A 20,150-nucleotide genomic window follows, 5' to 3' on the forward strand; every position below is an offset into this window, starting at 1 on the left:
AGCTTAATTCAACTTTTCCCTTCTGTGTAGATGTATCCTCATTGTTCTATGGCAGAAAACCCTTCAGCAGAGCTGGGCAAAATGTTTTGAATGAACAGATTATTCCCTGAAAAATGCAGTTTTGATGGAGAAAGAAAGAAAACATTTAGAAAAATCAAAATGATTTGCTTCAAAACAAAATACTTTGACTTTTTGTTGTGAAACAATGTTTTGTTTACAAATGTATCTATTTTCATTTTTTTTTAAACAAAGAATAAAAAACAATCTGGAATGAAACATGTTGCTTGACCTGGAACATTTTTTTCAGTTTTTCAATTCATCAAGAAAAACCAAAACAACCCCATTTTGAATTGAACCAAAACAAAAAACCAGTTATTCACCAGTGCTACTATCAGCACTGAGTATTGTCTATTACTAAAGTGGATCACTGGCCTCATTCGGCACCATGTAGAATTCCGACTTTGCATCTCTTCTTTTGTGAACCTCTCAGAAAAAGGGTCTGAACAAGATGGTTAGTGAGCCCATATTGCACAATACACTTGGCTCAGACACCAAATGAGGTCAGGGTGAATTGTGAATGAATGTCTTGAAATAGCTTCAAAGGCAAGATATTAAGGGAAAGTCTTGCGGGGAAAAAAATCTCATTTTTGAACTCCAAAACATATGGTGATAAAACATCTTCGTGCCTGGTTTATAATTTTCATTACAATAGGTTCACAGTATTAGTTTGTCAAGTATCAGAGGGGTAGCCGTGTTAGTCTGAATCTGCAAAAGCGGCGAGGAATCCTGTGGCACCTTATAGACTAACTGAAGTGTTGGAGCATAAGCTTTCGTGGGCAAAGACCCACTTCGTCAGTTGCATCTGATGAAGTGGGTCTTTGCCCACGAAAGCTTATGCTCCAACACTTCAGTTAGTCTATAAGGTTTCACAGGACTCCTCGCCAGTATTAGTTTGAAGACTATTATCATCAGGCTGTGGAGCTCTATTGATACACATATCTTTAAAACATTTTTCAATTTTTAAGTTGATTTACACCATCTTTAAACTGCCAGATTGATAGCATGGTGCTTCTGATTCCTACATTTTAGTCTGTGATACACAATGGGACAAAAGGTGCAAAGGGCACGGTCCTGAGAAATCCTGGCTTAACAATTCAGTGTTGGAGGCCTGTGCAGGAAGGCTCGTTCCTGCTTCTCCACCCTGCAAAGAGAAGATTTCTGAGGCACGACTGAGCCTTGGCTTCACCCCCTTTTTGCACTGGTCTTCATAATACAACTAGCTTCTTTGTGGGGAGCGCTGGAACATATTGCACATGTCCATAACGCAGCCCCAAACAGATTGTTTCCTGCCTGAGTGTCTGAGACACAATCTGCCTGGTTCTTCTCTTGGACCACTGGAAACCCTTGCCACTCACTCCTGAAATCTGCAGCATAAAAGCTACCATTTATCTCAAAATGAAGGACAGAAGAGAAACAAGTGTAACCCCCTTTTTCCTCCCCGGGTTACTGGGGAGCAGGTCACACTCACAGGTGTGCCTGGGCGCCTGGTGTTTTACCCCAAAAGAGATCCTGAGCACCCCAGTGGTGATGGTGTTTAGTTGGGGAAAGCCCTATCCACCCCCTTGCTGCAGTCCCTTGCTGGCAGTGAATGTAAAATGGCAGTGCCTCCACCTGGCTGGCCTTGTACACACACTGGTGTGCTTTGAGAGCCTCCAGGAATATACTCATTCCAACATAAATCTGGATCTAATTCCAGAACAACTACAAATCATATACATCTAATAGAATACTTTAAAATAAACAATCTTTACTTAAATAAACAGGGATTAACAGATTAGCAATGAACAGCATTAACAAAACACATAACAATAATTGAAGCTTATATAGCTAGACAACAGTGACCCCACCCCAGAGTGTGCACACCCCTGGATTCAGAGTCCCAGACTCTTGCTTGCGTTGGCGCGCTGATGTTGCAGCTGTCGTGGAGATTTGGTCCAGGCTAAACAGCAGCTAAGTCCCAGGCAGCACTTTCCCAACAAGACCCAAAACTTACTGCCTCATGCTGTGCCTATTGGAAGCAGCCTGCTAACTCCCAGTTCCAACAGGCATCTAGTCCAGTCTGTAGCTGCACTCCCAACAGCCCCTGGACTGGATCAATGTCCTTGGCAGCAGCCTGGCTCCCCTTTGGTTCCAAACTCCAAGACAGAGTCCCAGACTGCTAGACCTCTTTCTTCAAGCACATGGAGAGAGCCAGTCTTCTCTCACACCAGAGTCCTTCCTTCCTATTTCTCCCAAGGGCTCATGGGAATTGTAGTCTGGATTGTAGCACACAGGGTCTTTTCAGAATAAAACAGAGGCCCCTTTAGTAAGAGGACTACACAAGGAACAAAACCACATGGGCTGGGTTCATTTTTTTTCTCCATAAGCATTGAACCATAAAGTATAATTTCCATCATTTTATAGGGCAAAATCCTCACATTTTCTCAGATCTGACTTGACTTTTAAGCCAAGGAATGTTTTGCCCAAGTAAGGACAGCATAAAAGCTAAATAAGGATTTCAGAGTTTGGCCAATAATTTGCTAAATCTATTATAAACGTTGATTTTTGGACTGTTCCTAGACTAACAAGGATTTCAGGTCATTCCAAGTTTCTCTGGAAGAGTCATTTCCTGTAAGACTTATATAGAGTCCTAAGATATGACTTGTGATTCCCCTCAGATTAGATTTATGACCTTATAACATCAGACTTTAATTTCTTCTGGTCTGTTAAGAAATGAATAATGTCTGGGATGTCATTAGCTAGGTGATTCTCCTTAGATTGATAACAAGGTCTTGGGACATATAACTTAAGTATCACAAGGTATTGATGATTTTTATATAATAAGTAGAAAGATGAAAAGTATAAATATTAGGGGGGTTTAGATTTATTTTAATTGTAGTTTGTAACAAAATAAATGTATAAATAGTAGAACTTGGTTTCTAAACATTTTGCCCAGTATTTGCAAACCTGGTGGCTTGAAGTTTATCTTTTGACACTGTTTTGGGGTACTTAAACAAGGAAACTGATTCTTTAGAGTTGCTAAAATCCCAAATTCCAGGTGAAGTTAATAATCAACATCTGAAAATCAGTCTACTTAGGCAAAACCTAAATATGGATGTAGGTACCAACCTAATCTTAGGCATCTTTATGCGAAAATGCTGGCCTTAATTTTAGGAGCAGAAGCCATCTTTTTGTTTTATGTTTGTATAGAATCCAGAACAGTAGCACTTCAGTCCCTGATTGGATTCTGTAGGTGCTTTTGCAAAACAAATAATATATAAAACATGAGCTATACAAGTTCTGCAGGTGCCTAGCTTCACTGGGGTATAATAAAAGTGATATAACACAAGCTCTTCTATCATTAAAGAGATACTCAGATGTGTAATACTGGACAAGTGGGGTCACATTTTCAGAAGAAATCAAGGCTGGATTTTCAAGTGCTTAGCATTGACAATTGGGGTCAGTTCTTCAGAAGAGTTCACTTTCCATTTAGGCATCTAAAATGAGGCCAGATTCACCCAGAAACTAATATCTTGACAATTAGGTCAAATTTTCTGGAGAGAATGGCACACTGGAGCTCTTTCAAAAATCTGTCCTCACTTGTGGTGCTGAACGTTCTGATGTTTTGACAGTTCTTTAGTGGTTTAGATCAGAGTCACATGTCTCTGCAATGGTTTAGATTGTCAGGAGCTTATATCTCCTTCCCTATTTTTAATAATGAGAGTGGCCTGAGAGATTCTGTTTAGTTTTGTTCCTTTCTATTGTATTTCAGATCCAGTAAAGCTACAAGCCTTCCGTTGTGACGGCCACTCCTGCAATCCTCCTGTGGGGAATCTAGCAACAGGCAGAATTCCAGTCTCTCTTACCACATGTGGGCAGAACAGCACAGAACTTTATTGCTTCTACCCAGACCAGAACCTCCGTCATCGGGCCTCCCAAGGCTGTAGGCAGCCCAGATGCACTAAATGCAATGCCAATCAGCCTGATAACTCCCACCTTCCCTCTGACATGACAGATGATTTCTTCCTAAATCCTGGCTCCTGGTGGCAGTCTGCACAAGGGGTACACAGGGAAGAAATCATGCTGGACTTGGAAACGATGTTCTACTTGACCCATGTCATTGTCGTGTTCAAGTCGCCTCGCCCAGCTGCTATGGTACTGGAGAGGTCTCAGGACAATGGACAGACGTGGAGGCCCTACAAATATTTTTCTCTCAACTGTACAGCAACATTTGGGCTGCAAGATGATCTTATTGAGGAGGGGTCTTTGTGCACTTCCAGGTATTCAAGTGCGGTGCCTTGCACTAGAGGAGAGGTAAGTGATAACTGACGTTTGAACCATATTTAGAGGGTCAGTTAAAAATTGGCTAAAAATCAGGAACTAAGTCCCGAAAGTGACACTGTCCAAATCTGTAAATAAAGATAGGCACAACATTCAGGTTTTACATTAATATTTTTTAAAAAAAGGGAGAAGGGAAAAATAAAGAGGAAGTTTCAATAAAAAAAAATAAGCCCTGAATACAAATCTTTCATGATTTCTTTTGTCAGTCAAATCATCTTTAATATAAACTTTCAGTGTAGTCAAATACAATATTTTTCTAGTGCCTAAGGATCAAGAAGTACAACTGATCAGCCTAGTTTCATTGTCCAAGGTGAGTGAATTTCGGGGAGGAGAGGAAGGAATATAACAGCATAAATATTGACCAGGAAATTAGATTAATAAAACTTGTTAATCTTGTAAGGTGCCATTAGACAGAAAAGGGGATTATTCCAACTACATATATTGTAATGATGCATTGACTCATCACTACAACACCTCCTGCTGGTTGTTCTGGGAATTAGCTCTCCAATAGCGTGCCTTCCTCTAGTGGCATCTATCCGCTGTCACTTCTGCAATCTCCACAACTCTGGCACCCACATTGCTCACCAGACCACAGCATCCTCTTCTGGGCACAGCCCTCTCTGGTTGTATCCCGCTCAGTCCTTTCCCCTTTCTAAGGGACTGATAGTCCTTGGTCCAGATACTTGCCTCAGTCACCAGCTGCTGTCTAAAGTCCAGCCACTTGCCTCAGGGGCAAACTGCAATCTGGGAAGTAGCCACTCTTCTCATTGGCACGTGGGTGCAAAGAGGAGAAAGAGGGAGAAACCAAGCCTGCCAACTACTCTGGGACCCAATCCAGAGACCCTCCAGGTGGCAGTCATGTGCTGCGTCTCCTTCAACCCCTTCCATCTGTTTTTGTGGGTCACTTCCTGGTAGCACCAGAACCTTCTCAGTCCTTTGAATCAGAGACCTCAGTCTGGTAGTCCCCAGGCTGGAGCTCCCTCTTGCTCCTCTGACCCTGCCCAGCACTTCTCTGTCCGTGGTGCTGTTTCTAAGGCAGCCAGTTCTTCTCTCTTGTTCTTCAGGGAGAGACTGTCCTCTGCTGTGCTGAGAACCTCTTTATGTATGACCTTCACGGGCCCCGATTAGCTGCTCCAGCAAGCTATCTCCCACTTGGCTCGCTCGACATCCCCTCTTCTACTTGGAGCGTTCTGCGTAGGCTCGGCTCCCTCTGTCCTGCTTTAACCCCTTCTCTTCCCAATGTGAAACAAACACCCCGCTACAATGTATTTATGCTGATAATGTCTCCTTAAAGCCCTCTTTATAATTATTTACTAATCAAATAGCTACTTCCAATACAGCATTTTTTGTTCCTAGATCTCAAAGCGCTTTGGATGGCAAGGTAGGTAAGTGTCATTATTCATATTTTACAGATCGGGAACTAAAGCACAGAGACGAGAAAAGTGACTTTCCTAAGGTCACACATCAGGTTGATCAGATAGCTGAACTTAGAACCAAAGTCTCCTGACTCCAACCAAGTCCAATACCTTCTCATTTGACTACACCAGTGATAGGCAATCTGTGGCCTGCAGACTACATGCGGCCCATCAGGGTTCTGTGTGTGGCTCTTGAGATATTTTGTTTCCCGTTGCCCATGCACAGGGTTGCTAGATTCTGCTGGTTTCCATCTGCATAGTTTTTTCTCTAGCGGTATTACTAAAGTGACATGCACATATAAAGCAAAGGCACATGAAGTGAGGTGCGTGCTGATTGTGCACAGCATTGACTATGAGAGCCGTGTGCTCCCTTTGTATCCCATCAAAGTGCTGCTACAGTTCAATTGACACACTCCTCAAATTCTAGGCACACAAGTGCAATTAGCAAAACTACTCTTTATCTATCTTAGTTTCAACAATCTTGCAGCCTACTGAGATGACAGAGGGCCACTCATCTGGCCCATTCACTAGCCTTGGTTGCCCATCAATGGACTATACTGACCATACACTTCCTTGACATTGTGTGACTAAATCTGAAGAAAAAGAGAACCCTTATACAAGAATGACCTAGGTCACATGGCTGCAATCACAGATTTGAATAAAAGCCTTTAAGAGCTTTACTTCATCTTTTTTCAAGATCCTTTAGTGAGGTCACAGTCTTATTTATAGACAGTATATAGTCACAGAAGTTATGCTGTCACAAGACTGGCATTGGGACTCCACTGCAAAATAAGCGAGGATGGGAAGAGAGATGCCCTAGTTTGCTTAAAATGAATTCCAGTGTGTGGTTGAAAGTAAAAGGTTCGGAAATGTGGCTAGTCCCAGAAAGGCGCAGAAACAGGCAAACTATTACTAAATATCTTTTAAACTTTTATTAAAGGGCTTCTACGTATAAATTATGATTTTATCAATTTCTTACATACGTAGGCACTAAATAATTATTAGAATGTCCAATAAGCAAAATGCAATACAGTGGAGAAAATTCTTTGAGGTTTCTCTAAATCCCAATAGTTGTTAACAAAGGACTAGGGTTTATTAACACTTACATTTACATCAGTCTTACTTATAAGACTAATCATTTACCTAAAACTTTTAACACTACTACTTAACAATACCTCTAAACAATTTCAGATAACAATACTTACATTTAACAGACACACAAACTACAACAACAACATATTTGCTATTCGTTATGTTTGGTATACGTTACGCTCTACAGGAACTCGTTTGGTTCGGTGAGCGGGAGGTGGCCTTCGGGTGATCAGTCCTCGGACCTGGCTCATATTCCGCCATCCAATGTTTATTCAGGATTCCTCAATTTGATACAGGAGGGGAAGCTGTTTTATAGAGAGCTTTTGCGCACTCTTTGTGACCCTGTCTGCTAAGTGACGGGGGTAAAGGGGTGAGATGGTTTCCTGTTTTTCCTTTTCTGCCTTATCGGGCATGACACAATCAGCACAACCAGCATGACATGAACTTTTTATGTCTGGTTTTAGTTCTTGTTTGTCGCTGACCTTTAAGTTACATAGTGCAAGGGTTTTCATCAAGGGGAAGTTGACCTTTTGCTTGGATGGCAATACGCGCAAGAGGCCTGGCCAGCAAAGAGCCTGCTTCCACACAGTGGTACTTATAATTTCACAGCAGCTCAAGGAGATAAGGAATTATTATCACCTTTATTTTCAGGCTGGGAAGCTAAGGCAAGGAGAGATTAAGGGTGAAATTTTCCCCTGTGCATTGGCAGCATAAAACCTATGCATATGGTGCACATATTGGAAATTTGTGGCAGCTAATTTGACTCCCAGTCCATCCTGTTTTTGGCATTCTTGCCATTTTACAGATGGAAAAACTGAAGCACAGAAAGAAGAAATGATCCCATGGTCACACAGGAGGGTTCTCATAAAGTTAGGAGTCAAATCCAGGTTTTCTGAGTCACAGGCCTTAACCACAAACCACATTTCCTTCCCCTGCTTCTGTAATGAAAGCGTCTGTCTCAGTAATACTTTGGTTTGTGTTCACACTTTTATTTAACCTTGGGGCATATCATTAAGCCCACGTGTTGCTGCCAAATTAAAACTGAGAAGTGGATGGCAGAAAATCAAACAGTAAAAACCACATTCTACAAAAGCCTCTGCAATTGCAAATGTTAGTTTGCATAGCAAAAAAAAAAAAAAAAAAAAAAAAAGTATTGCCTAGCCAATATATAAACACAAGAAATGTATAATAACAACAACAATAACAACAATAAATAAATAAATTGAATTACATAGACCTTGCAACCTTGACGATCCCAAATAGTTTTACAAACTGATGTATGAACTGAAAACATATAATATCACTTTATCCACCACTGAAGTTCAGACACCACTGTAATGAAACACTGCAGGTGTATAGCAGTGCACAGCCACATCATGCAGCAAGAACAAGAAGAAAAATACTGATGTTCAGCAATGAAATTAATAATCTTACATTTATCTAACACCCATAACCCCAAAGAATCCTGAAGCTCTGAACAGACTTTATGAGGACCGCTTAATTCACCATCATCACTGAAATATGACTATGTCTGAGCCTGGACCATGACACAACACATTTTTATTCTAAGGACACTGATGGGGGGAGGCATAATGTTGATACCAAAAAGTTGACCAGAACTGTTGTCCTCTTAAAAAAAGCAATATGGGGCTTTTAACTATATGTGATCAGAACCTCTAAAGATGTCACCTACATCCACTCAGTGCCCCTGGGACATGGATTCAACATTGGTTCAGAAGGAAAGGTGTCACCACACTATTTACTGCAATATCCTTTGTTTTCTTTGGAGTTCCCCCATCCAGATTCTGAAGCCATCTTAGTGTGAGAGCTTGTGAACTCATGGCACACGATAGTAGCATTTCAGAAATTATCTAGCTTATTCCCTGCTGAAGTTGCAAATTAATGTTAAGATGCTAGTGTTAGATGCTCTTTTCACTTGAGCTGGTAGCCAATATTCAAGGTCTTGCAGGTTTTTTCTGTTGAGAGGAGAAATTGATAATGGTGTCAGGGATTTCTTTGGTGCAGTCCTGCTTGTTTACAAATAATGCATGCAAATCAAACAAGAGGGGACCATTTCCTTACTTGTTATTCCAAGCCTCTTTTTCCAGCCAGCACTGAACTCCTTAAAAACTTCTCTTTTTCCTTTCTCTTGGGCATATTATAAGTTTGTCTCTTCTCTAGCTGTCCTTGACTTTCTTCTGCCTTCTCTGCGTCTGTGATGTTTTTAGCTGTATCTGCTCACATATAAACACACACCTCCACCAAAACAGTATTCTGCCATTTGTGTTTGAATTCAACCCCACTGCAATCCCTCCATCTACATAGCTCTGCTCCTGACCAGTCTTGCATGTGGCTTATGTTTTGGGCAATGGCTCCTATTTTACTCCAAAGAGAGCTTATTTGCTTTTTATATTTGTCCTGAACAAAGAACAGCTGTTACACCACCAATTTCAACCAGGTTTCCTTCAGCTCCCAGCATCCCATTATGAAATAACATTGTTTAGAAGATTTGTTCATCTACTGTAAAACTTCTATGTACAGTAAATGCTTTTGTGTGGCATTATGTGTTACTATTTGTTTAATGCACCATTTACTAGTGTACATAGGTATGAAGACTAATATTAATCTTAGGTACAGATATTATAATTTAAATGAAGATGTGACCAAGGCAAAGGAAAATTAATTCAACATTGCAGTCAGACTGTGGTGCGTTCAGATGCCTGGGACTTAGATCCCATCTGATGGAGATCAGGGTAGGAATGATAGAACCTGCGTTCTGACAACATGTGCATTCAAGGATCTGGGACAGCAGGAGCACATTTTTAATAAACTAGAGCATCCGGAAAAGAAAACAAATGTTCCTCTCTGTAGAATAATATGTTTGCATAAATGAAAGGCATTAACATGCAGGGTCTGTACCACAGTGTCCCACTTTCAGCCTCAGAGTTTATGACCAGAAATAAGACCCTGCCTACGCTATTGGGTCTGAAGAGTATACGTGACTTTTACATCAAAGGCCCATTCAATTATGTGTGTGTCTGGGTGACAGGTGACACCAATGAAGTGTGATATAACAAGCCCATTATGGAATTCACTGGGGGAGGGAGAGGAATTGTATATGCCTGAATAAGGTAACTGGTTCCTAGGCAACTTGTTTAATGTGCCTTGCTTGGAAGACCTGTATACAGTTCTTTGTCTCAACAACGGTGACCCCTTTGGGTATGAAAGTGCCCTGTGCTGCCTGTTTGTCAAAAATGAGTGGATAAGCTTTTAAGCAAATGGATTTTTAATGATTCCTACAAGGAAACACAGCGAGGGTCAAATTCAGACCTGATGTAAAAGGGGGTGCAGTTCTCTGCTTCACAAGCACCATTTTGCTTAAACTTGGGGTCAGGGCCATCACCGTGGAGGCCCCAGTTCTCTGCCCCCTTTCTAAATGTAATGGAGCAACATGCTAGAGCAGGGGACCAAGGGCCAAATGTGCACCCCCCCACCTGGTTTGCCTATATCTGGCTCCCAAGGCTCATGTCTCCCCCCACTGTTGGGGAGCCCGTGCTGGTGCTCCAGTTCCCCAGTCAACGCCGCAAAGAGGCTAGAGCACATAAAATCTACTGGCCAGGATTCCCCGCAGCTCTTTCTCCTCAGTTGGGGGGCCATGTCAGCGAGGGTGGTGGGTTTGGGGGGTTTTTTGCTTCTCACTTGTGTGTGGCCCCCAACTGATTTTTCTGTGGGTCAGCGGCCCCCAACCTAAAAAAGGTTCCACATCCTTATGCTAGAGACTCCTGGAGTAACTGCTACCCAAAAGGAGGCTTTGAATCACGTAGAGGGAATCCTCTCAAAACTCAATGGTCCTTTATAGGGAACAACAACATGGGGGACAGGCTGTGTGTGTATCATACCTGGGCACAGACCCCTGGCCAGCAGATGGTCCTGTTCAGAGTCCACAAAAAGGAGGACAGTGCTGCAAAGGGATGAGAAGAGGGATAGCCACTCACAATATTTGCTCAGGCAAAATATTGTCTACAATGATAGTTTTTCCTGATAAGGGACAGAGAGATGGGGGCTGCAAGGTTTTCTCTCTTGCTCATTTGACACCATAATGTACTTGTGGCACTACAATGATTAGAGAACTGACAATGTTAAGGCCTCCACAGAGAGGGAAGCAGCAGGACCAGGTGATTTCTGAAGCATGGCCAGCTTTAAGGAAAATGGCACCAGGATGAACTTGCATTTTGGCGCCCCTTTAAGCAGAGGAAACTGTTTTCATGCAAACTCCTTTAAATAAAAGATGGAAGAGCTGGATCTTTACCTGCAACATGGGGATATGTTAATAATGTACAAGGTTTTCAGTGAGGCATCAGCAGCTCCTTAAGGGACTGATCCAAGAGAGCATGGAAATTAATGACAAATGGGGTCGCTCATTTTTCTGCAAAAACAAACCCCCCAAGAGTGGAGGTGCCAGGGACAGAATCAAATGCTCTAAAGAAAAATCCAGGAGATCTGCAGCAAGCATAGCAAACAAATCTCAGCACAATCTGGGGGTTCTTCCAACTTCCAGCTGGAAAAGCTTTGACGAGGAGGGATTAGTCACTCTTGAAGGCAAGTGCCCAAATGTTATGACTAGGGCTGTCTGTTCAGTGTTTAGTTTAACTTGAGCTGTAGAGGAGAGAAAATGCAGAGGCATATTGGCGGGAAGTAGTTAATGCTGGCAGAATAAAGAAGTGGATAATACTGCCAGGCCTCACTTCTCTGGAGGACAAGCTTAAAGAAACACAGGGCTTTGTGTCTGAGGGTGACTTGAACCCAGAAGAGACAACTGGGGCAGAGAGGGGGCAGGTCTGCCTCTGTGGCATATGAACTGCCCAGAGCCCGGGGCATCCCGTTCTGACAAGCTTTATAATGAGCCATGTCATGAGTATTTGTCTGGCACCTTGTAAACTAGCCAGAAAAACACATTGTTTTTGTAGCATTATTTCTGCACTTCCTGACATGCCGTGCAGTAGACACCAAATAGAGTTCTCATCCTGGCTCTGTTATATAAGAGCTTGGAGAAGCTGCCACTTCCTTTTTTCAATCTCAGTTGAGAAATCTCTTTGTATGTGAAGTTATTAGCTTGGTGAATAATTACATGGTTTTGGTTTTAACTCCACACAGAAGATAATTTAATAATTTCTCCATAGTTTTCTATGTATTGTTATGATCCCCAGGATTGTGGCATCTTAGATTTCTACTATGTCTTTGTTTTGCAGATTGGTTCTTCTGAAGTCTTTCAGACAAGCTTTGAATAGGAAAGGTAACAAAAAAGTGGTATTGGTGATGGGTTATGGTGCCTTTCCCATCAGGATTCAGCCTAGATCATCAGTTCCCATCTAACCACGACTAGAAGTTGTTATTTTTTTATTGCTGTTCAGCAGCCAGTATAAAATGAATTTTGTTGTTCTCAGTCCAGTTCTCAGTAGACAGGTGTCCACATCAGAGAAACCACCCACACTGGTGCTTGCAGTTTGTGTTTCAGAAACAACTCGTTGCATCATGAGAATATTTTGTATTGCTGTGTGATGGCCTTATGGAAATGGCCGCAGGCCCCAGTGAAGTGTTGGAAGGTGATGCAATTGTGTAGTCCTGGGATAAGTTTTGGGATGTTTCAATTATCCTTCCATCCTTCCCTGAAGTACATGGGACTGACCTTTTTGAGTTGTTGGAAGCACACCATTGCTTTATGTAATAAAATTACTATATTGGAACTACAAAAGTTAGCAGGGATGGGCATAAGGAGGGGAGTTGATTATGACATTTTGATATTGTCTGTCTCTAATCTGGATCCCACAGGGTCCTTTCCCATTGTTTCCTGACAGCAAATTAATAATCCTTCCAAGGTGGTGCATTATTCTATCATCAGGCAGCAAGAGCAATCAGCAGCAACAGAAAGTTGCTCTGATATGCTGTTTCAATTGGTTTGTATAGGCATAATCCTTGGACTACTAGCAAATTACTGTTGCAGCCCAAAATTTGGATGCTCCTAGCGTGCTTTACAATTTTTACCAAATTGAATGTAACATGTGGTCTAATAGGGATAATAGCTTGTGATACTCAAAAATACTCTTATGAGATAAATTTAGGAGATTTTTTTTAAATATTCTGCATCCAGAATGGAGCCACTGTACTGATGACAGTACTAGATGTTGAATGGAAGATTTGATTGCTGAGATACCTTATCAACTTGCATTTGCTTTGGGCTATCAGTCCTTGCCCCCTCATTTCAAAGTTGAGAAGCATAGAACTAATCTAAGATGTCCATTTGTAGTTGAGTTTAACTGAATCATAGGTGCAAAAACAAAAAATAAATGCATAACTTTTTTCTTTAATAAATTGTCATATTCTCTTTTTAATTGCTTCATAGTTTGACTGTCCATCATGAAAGGGAGGAAATGCAGTGGATTTGGAGCAAACCTGTTCAGTGAATCAATAAAACTCCCAAAGAACTAAAAAGACAACTGGCATTTCTTTGGGTTTCTAATTATGTGCTTCTGTAATGATGGTCTGATGCAGGACAAAGTTTACTTTTGCATTGGATGATGGATTAATGCATTCAGCACTGTAGTTCCATTAAACTGATCATATAACATCTGTTAAAGGGTAGGAAAATTATAGAGATAAAAATGCTTATTATTCCCTTAAGAACTGAATCTGGAATGAAGATGACCCTCCTGACTGGAGATAAAATATCATCCATTATGATGCTGTGCCCTCTGGTGAGCAGAAGAACACATGCCTGACTGATGACTATCTTGATTAATTTTGAACTAGATTCTGCTGACATCCTGGCTGTTAGGATGGTCAGGACAGGGCAGGATAATTAGGGTGACCAGACAGCAAGTGTGAAAAATTAGGACATGGGGTGCAGGATATTAGGCACCTATATAAGTCAAAGCCCTGATTGTTGGGACTGTCCTTATAAAATCGGGACATCCGATTACCCGAAGGATAACGTCCACCTTTATGAATCATGGCTGAATGACTGATGAAAATTAGAAGTGTGGGTGGGAGGAGGAATTAAGGTGATGAATGGGCATTTGTTAGCAGATCTACACCTAAGCATGAAAGTCCTTATTACAATTTCAGGTTTGATCATAAGGATAACTTAGGATTTAGGATGTGTTTCCATAAGATGTTGAACACCTCTAAGAAGATGCTGAGAGCTCTCAACTCTTGTCAAATTCATTAGAAAATGGAAGTTGCTCAGCATTTATCAGGGTGGGATCCATCCTGAGCATTGAGAAGAAGACTCTCTTCTTTAGATATGTACAGACAATTCTCATTAAACTGGCACACTAATGTTGGGAGAAAGTATTCATGGGAGAAGGCACTCAAAACTTTGGGGGCAGAAAGGCTCAGATACCCTGGTGATGGATAGCCTACAAAGATTTAAATAGAAAAGAATAATCTTATTTGAATGTCACACACTGGAAAGCCATCTTTGGATCATCCTGATCAAGAGTTGGTGTCTGAGTAATAAGAACAACACAATTACATGTTAATTGCATTCTCCTAACCTTTTCCCAGGAATGTTATAGGGATGCCAAACTTGCAACTGACCCAGAAGAAGCTAATAAACAAATCAAGTTTTCTGTAAGGTACACCAAATGTAAAAGTCAAATGTCTATTTGTATGCCAAGAATCTGCCTCATACAATTCAGAATGTGCAACCCAACCCTGCAAACTAATGATAAGATCAGATCTCAGAGCTAAGCGTAGTGTCTCTTTCTGGGGCTGATGACATTATACGTTTATTAAGCTTTGGATCCACTTCTATCTAGTGATCCTTCAAACCGCCAGCATGGAAATTATTTAGCTGGCTACCTTTTAAAAAAACAATGGTAATTTGTTAACATTAATATTTTTCACTTAATTTTCCATCTTGTTATCTCAAAGTACGCTCCTGTGAAGGAACTAAGTGTTCTTATCCATTTTACCAAAGGATAAACTGAGGCACACAGTGACTGAGGTCACTGATGGATTTAAACAGCAGCAGGTTCAAAGTGACTTGCCTAACGCCATGCAGGATGTTTATGGCAGGGTTTTGAATAAAACCCCAATCTCCTCAGACAGTTCTTTAGCCACAAGAACATCTTGCCTCTTTTTTTTTCTTTGGTAGTTCATCCATCCATCTATCTATTGAGTGTGTCTGTCTGTCGCCAGAGGCATGTAAATTAGATTACCCGACATAGTCAATGAAGCTGGGATTTAAATAGTCCCGGCTTCATTAAAATAAAAATGGCCACCGCGCTGTGCCGGCTCAGCTGATCGTCGGCACAGCATGGCAGTCAAGACACGTATTGGTCGACAGGGAACACCTTTGTTGACCGCTCCCTCATGCCTCGTGAAACGAGGTTTACAGGAGCGGTTGACAAAGGCTTCCCCTGTCGACCAATACGTGTCTTGAGTGCCGTGCTGTGCCGACGATCAGCTGAGTCGGCACAGCGCAGCGGCCATTTTTATTGTAATGAAGCCGGGGATATTTAAATCCCAGCTTCATTGACTATGTCGGGTAGTTTTACATGCCTCTGGCAACAGAGGCATGTAGTCTAGACACACCCTCCGAGTCTGTCTGTGTGTCTGTTTGTTCAAGAAATCCTCCCAAACTGTAAGAGCTAGGACCACCAAATTGGGTATACAGCTTCCTCTTACTCTAACTTAAACCAAGGTCGGGGTTTGGTTATGCCAGGAATGGGAATGTTTTCCATAACATGGAAAGGGAGGGGATAGCGAGGGGAAGGGCACAGAGGAGGGATGTGATACTGAGAGTGGCCACTGGGGGCAGCTGCAGCACCAAGTGAGTGACTAGCAGGGCTAGGTTTCTGCCTTCTTGCCTGCCTACAGACTAAGGATGTTAAGGACTAGACGACTAACTGACTATCCGATACGCAAATGCTTATTGGATAGTTGAGTCTACTAGTCGATTTCATCCCCCCCGCCCTTGCTGCCTTTATCAGATAGAGGCAGCAAAGGGGGGAAGAGGGGATACTTCAAAGTGGCAGCACCACACAGCTGATCCTGGGCTCAGCTGAGTGGCGCTGCACCTTTGAAATGCTGCCTCGGCGGGGGCTCTTGTACATTTCATAGGAGGAATGTGGAAGTGTCTATCAACTAGTCAAGTAGTCGATGGACATTCCATCGACTAGTAAATTAACCGATATTTAACATCCTTATTCCAGAACAGGTAAGCAATCCCCTGCCCCAAACCTGGAGCCTGCCCGCCCCCCCACTCCCGCCATGGAGAGCCTGCAGGCCATGTGGGGATGCTGGAGTGGGGGCAGCCCCCAGAACCTGGCCCCCTGTGGAGAGTCTACTGGCTGTGGGGACGGGACGCTGGAGGAAGGGGCAACCCACAGTGCTTTCCCTCCCCCTGACAGCCTGCAGGAGGGCTGCTGGAGGGGGTACAACTGGAGGGAAGGGCAGGCCCCGGAACCAGCCCCCTTCCCAGACAGCCTGCAGTCCACAGAGGTGCCGCTGGAGGCCAGGGTCAGCTCCTGGAGCCTTGTGCCCCCAATAGCCTGCAGGCCACAGGAGGGGAGCACTGGCGGAGGAAGCAGCCCCCTGGAGCCTGACTCCATCAACAGCCTACAGGGGGGCCACAGGAGGGGGGAAACATCCCCCCAGAACCTTGTCTGCCCCCCCCTCCCCAACAGCATGCAGGCTGGCAGAGGCAGCTGGAGGCTGGGGGCAGCCCCCAGTGCCTTGCCCCCACCTCAACAGCCTGCACATTGTGGGGGAGGCCCTGCAAGCTGGAGGAAGCTCCCCCTCCCCAAACTGCCCTCTCAGATAGCCTGTAGGCTGCAGGGAGATGTGCTGGAGTCCAGGGGCAGTCCCTGGAACCTTCCCTCCACCAGCAGCCTGCAGGCCATGGAGGTGGGGGAGAGCCACTGCAGGAAGTGGCAACTCCCAGAGCCTGGCTCACTGCTCGGACAGCCTGCAGGCTGTGGGGGTGGGGTGCTGCAGTCCAGGGGCAGGCTCAGGAACTTCACCTGCCCAAATAGCTTGCCGGCCATGGAGCAGGCGGCCCTGGAGGCTAGAGGCAGACTCCCCCCAGAACCTTGGCTCCCCCCAGACAGCCTGCAGGTTGTGGGAAAGGGCACTGAAAGGGGGCAGATCTTGGATTTCCCCCCAAACAGCCTGCAAGCTGCAGGGGGCGCTGCTGATTGGGCAGCCCCCAGAATCTAGTCTGGCCTGCCCAGACAGCCTGCAGGCCGCATGGGGGAAGAGAACTTGGGGAGGCCCGCTGGCAGGGGAGCGCTGCCCCAGTGCCCTGGGAGGAGTCGCCACTGGAGCAGCTGCCATGAGACGCACCGGTAAGCACCTCCTCCATCTCCCAGCGTCCTGCCCTGAGTTCTGCATTTCCTACCTGCCTTAACTTCTGCACCATCTACACCTGCCCTGAGCCCCCCCACACATTCCAATCTTCTGCCCTAAGCCACCCACCCTCTGCCCCTCCTCACACCTGAACTTCATTCTCCTTCTTTCTTGAAAAATATAATAATTGAAATAAAGCATGTATAGTTTTCATTTATTTTTCCCCGCAAAAATTACTTCATTTAAAGACCTGAACAACACTGGGTACATCGGCTAGCACAGTATAAAATGAGTAACTAATTGAAATTACTTTAATGTCTTCCTACCTAAGTCACAAATAAGCTACATATAGCATGTTAGCAATATATACAATCACTGGAATTTTTTGTCTTCTAACTAAGGCTTCATTCTTTCCTATGAAATGAAAACAAACAAATACAATTTTATCCTATTTTTAGCAAAAACATTTTAGTACACTGTTGTATTTTTTAATAAATGATTTCTGGAAGCATATATCATATAGGATATCAGACATACTGGATACATTTCAAATTTTAAATTATGTCCACTGCTTTTTCACTGTAATATATATAAAAGTTGATTAGCTAATGAGAAAATAATAATAAAATGTAAGCAGGGCCACAATAAAAATAATAAGCCACAGAGAAATAGTATTTACACTATACAATCATTTGTGTCTGGAAGATTTTCTCTCTGGTGTTTTAAGGACCATGGTTACTCCTGGGAATGTAATTGATCAAAGAATTTGAAATTCTGGCTTTTTGTACACTAGAAAAATTTGCATTGGCATAGCTAAACTGATTCAAATTGTAATGTAGGTGTGAGCCACCAGTGCTAAATGGAACATGAACTGATGTGACTTACACCAGATACTTATGCAAACTAGGGATGATGTAATAGGATAGTCGATTAAACAATAAGAAAAGCTTATAGGTTAATGCTATAGACTAAATGCATTTCCACCCCTCCCCCCAGCAGTACATTTTTTAGCTGGCTGGCCAGCAGCCCGGTTCAGTCCTAGCTTGCTATGGCTCTGCATTTAAAGTGTATTAGGAGCTGACGGGCAGGCAGCCCGGCTCAGTCCTGGCTCGTACCAGGTCCAGGAGCTCAGACCTCCCCTAGACAGGGGCTGCTGCCATCCCACACTGCTTCCACCCCACACTGTATCAGAGGCAGCAGCACAGGGTGAAAGGCAGCCGGTCCATGAGATGAGCTGTTTTTTAAACTGGCTCCTCTCATGGACCAACTCTCAGCTGACATCCCACACTGCTACCTCTCTATCAGAAGGCAGGGAGCTTCTCAGGAGTGGGGCCAGAGTGCATTGGCTGCCAGCCCTGCCCCTGGGGACTATAGAATAGTCAAGTAACCAATAAGAATTCATGAGCTTAATCGACTATTCAATTAACCAATATTTAACATCCCTAATGCAAACCCTTAATGACATACTGGACCAGTGCAAAACAAGACTTGTACTTCTTTGACTGACTGCAGAATAACTCATGACAGTTCAAATTCCACTTTGCATCAGAGCAACATGCCTGTTAGCTATGCTGGTGCAAATTTTCCTAATGTGGACAGACCTTCAATTTCAGTGAGTCTTATAATAGTGCAGGCTAGCAAGGAGCCCGTGATTGCTGGACCTGGGAATAAGATACAAATGAGTTCACTTGTGTTAATTAGGTGTTAATATTGTAAAAATCTTTCTTTGGGAGAAACAGGCATCTCCAATCTCACCATTGAGCTTATCCTAAAAAGCAGAAGTACATCATGAATGAATCATGTAAGTAAACTCTTGTCTCTCAAACAGGGTCAGCTCGAGCCATTCCTGTGCCCCAGGCAGCGGGCATGCAATGCATGCGTGGCTCTGCCCCCGGCTGCGCTGCACACCTTACAGCTGCAATTGGGCATGCGGCACCTGATTGCAGCTCTAAAGGGCACCTCGCGGCCCCCGGCCCCGGGCACACGGCGTCTGATGACAGCTCTAAGGGGTGCCACGCGGCTGGGCGCATGACGCCCCTTACAGCTGCCATCAGGCGCCCTCCATAGGTTGGCGCCCCAGGTAGCTGCTCAGCTAGCCCCCCTATTAATCTGGCCCTGGTCTCAAATGGCACGGAATATTGCTGTTCCATAAAATGGATGCCCATGGTCTCGATGGGATTTCCAAAACTATTAACATCCCTGCTGATGGGTAGATACTTGGAGCTTTGAGAGGATTTGGAAATGTCAAATTAACTGCCCTGAAGGAATGCAAGGCCCTGAAGGAAAATATTTGCCAAAGAATAAACCCACAAGGAATCTGAGTATTTTCCAAGCTGGCAAGTTAAGAGAGGAAATGCAAAACATCTTCATGACAGCAGACAGAAATACTGAGAGCTTAGCACTCTGCAGCCACTCTCTCAGACTAAAGAACTCATTGTTACATAAGTTTCCTATTGATAGCTGGCAAAGATGGGCCATTAATTGGATACCTAAATTACTAATCACTATCTGAAAAATGTGGCTTACACTAATATATAAAAGATTTCTCATATTACACTACACAGGGCCTGTTTATTGCTAGCATATGCCAATGCACTTCTATTTCCCTCCAATTTATCTATGATCCAAGATATATAATAGCATAGATACTGCTATTCTATAGCACCTTTCTGCCAAAGTTCCCAAATCTTTGCGCAAACATTAATGAATTAAACCTCACAATCTACCCTGTGATGTAGCTCTGTATTATGATTCCCCATTTTACAGATCAGGAATCTGAGGTACAGAGAGATTAAGAAATTTGCCTATGGCTGTATAGGGGGTCAGTGGCAGAGCTGGGACCAGAATCCAGATCTCTCAGCTCTTAAATCCATGCCAATCAGCTGTCCTTATATGACATGTCACAGTGCAAGA

At 43.3% G+C, this 20,150-nt stretch overlaps 1 protein-coding gene across 2 annotated transcripts in view; it reads left to right on the top strand.

Annotated features, from left to right (window-relative positions):
• LOC102461575 (netrin-4-like) overlaps positions 1-20,150 on the top strand; it is a 69,668-nt gene that overhangs the window by 8,369 nt on the left and 41,149 nt on the right. For both annotated transcript variants that reach the window (XM_075938773.2, XM_089781225.1), the window contains exon 3: positions 3,812-4,353. In XM_075938773.2, the coding sequence (XP_075794888.2) occupies positions 3,812-4,353 (542 nt within the window). The remainder of the gene's footprint in view (positions 1-3,811; positions 4,354-20,150) is intronic.

This window comes from Pelodiscus sinensis, chromosome 11, assembly GCF_052426305.1.
Source record: "Pelodiscus sinensis isolate ZL-2025 chromosome 11, ASM5242630v1, whole genome shotgun sequence".
Classification (NCBI taxonomy): Eukaryota; Metazoa; Chordata; order Testudines; family Trionychidae; genus Pelodiscus; species Pelodiscus sinensis.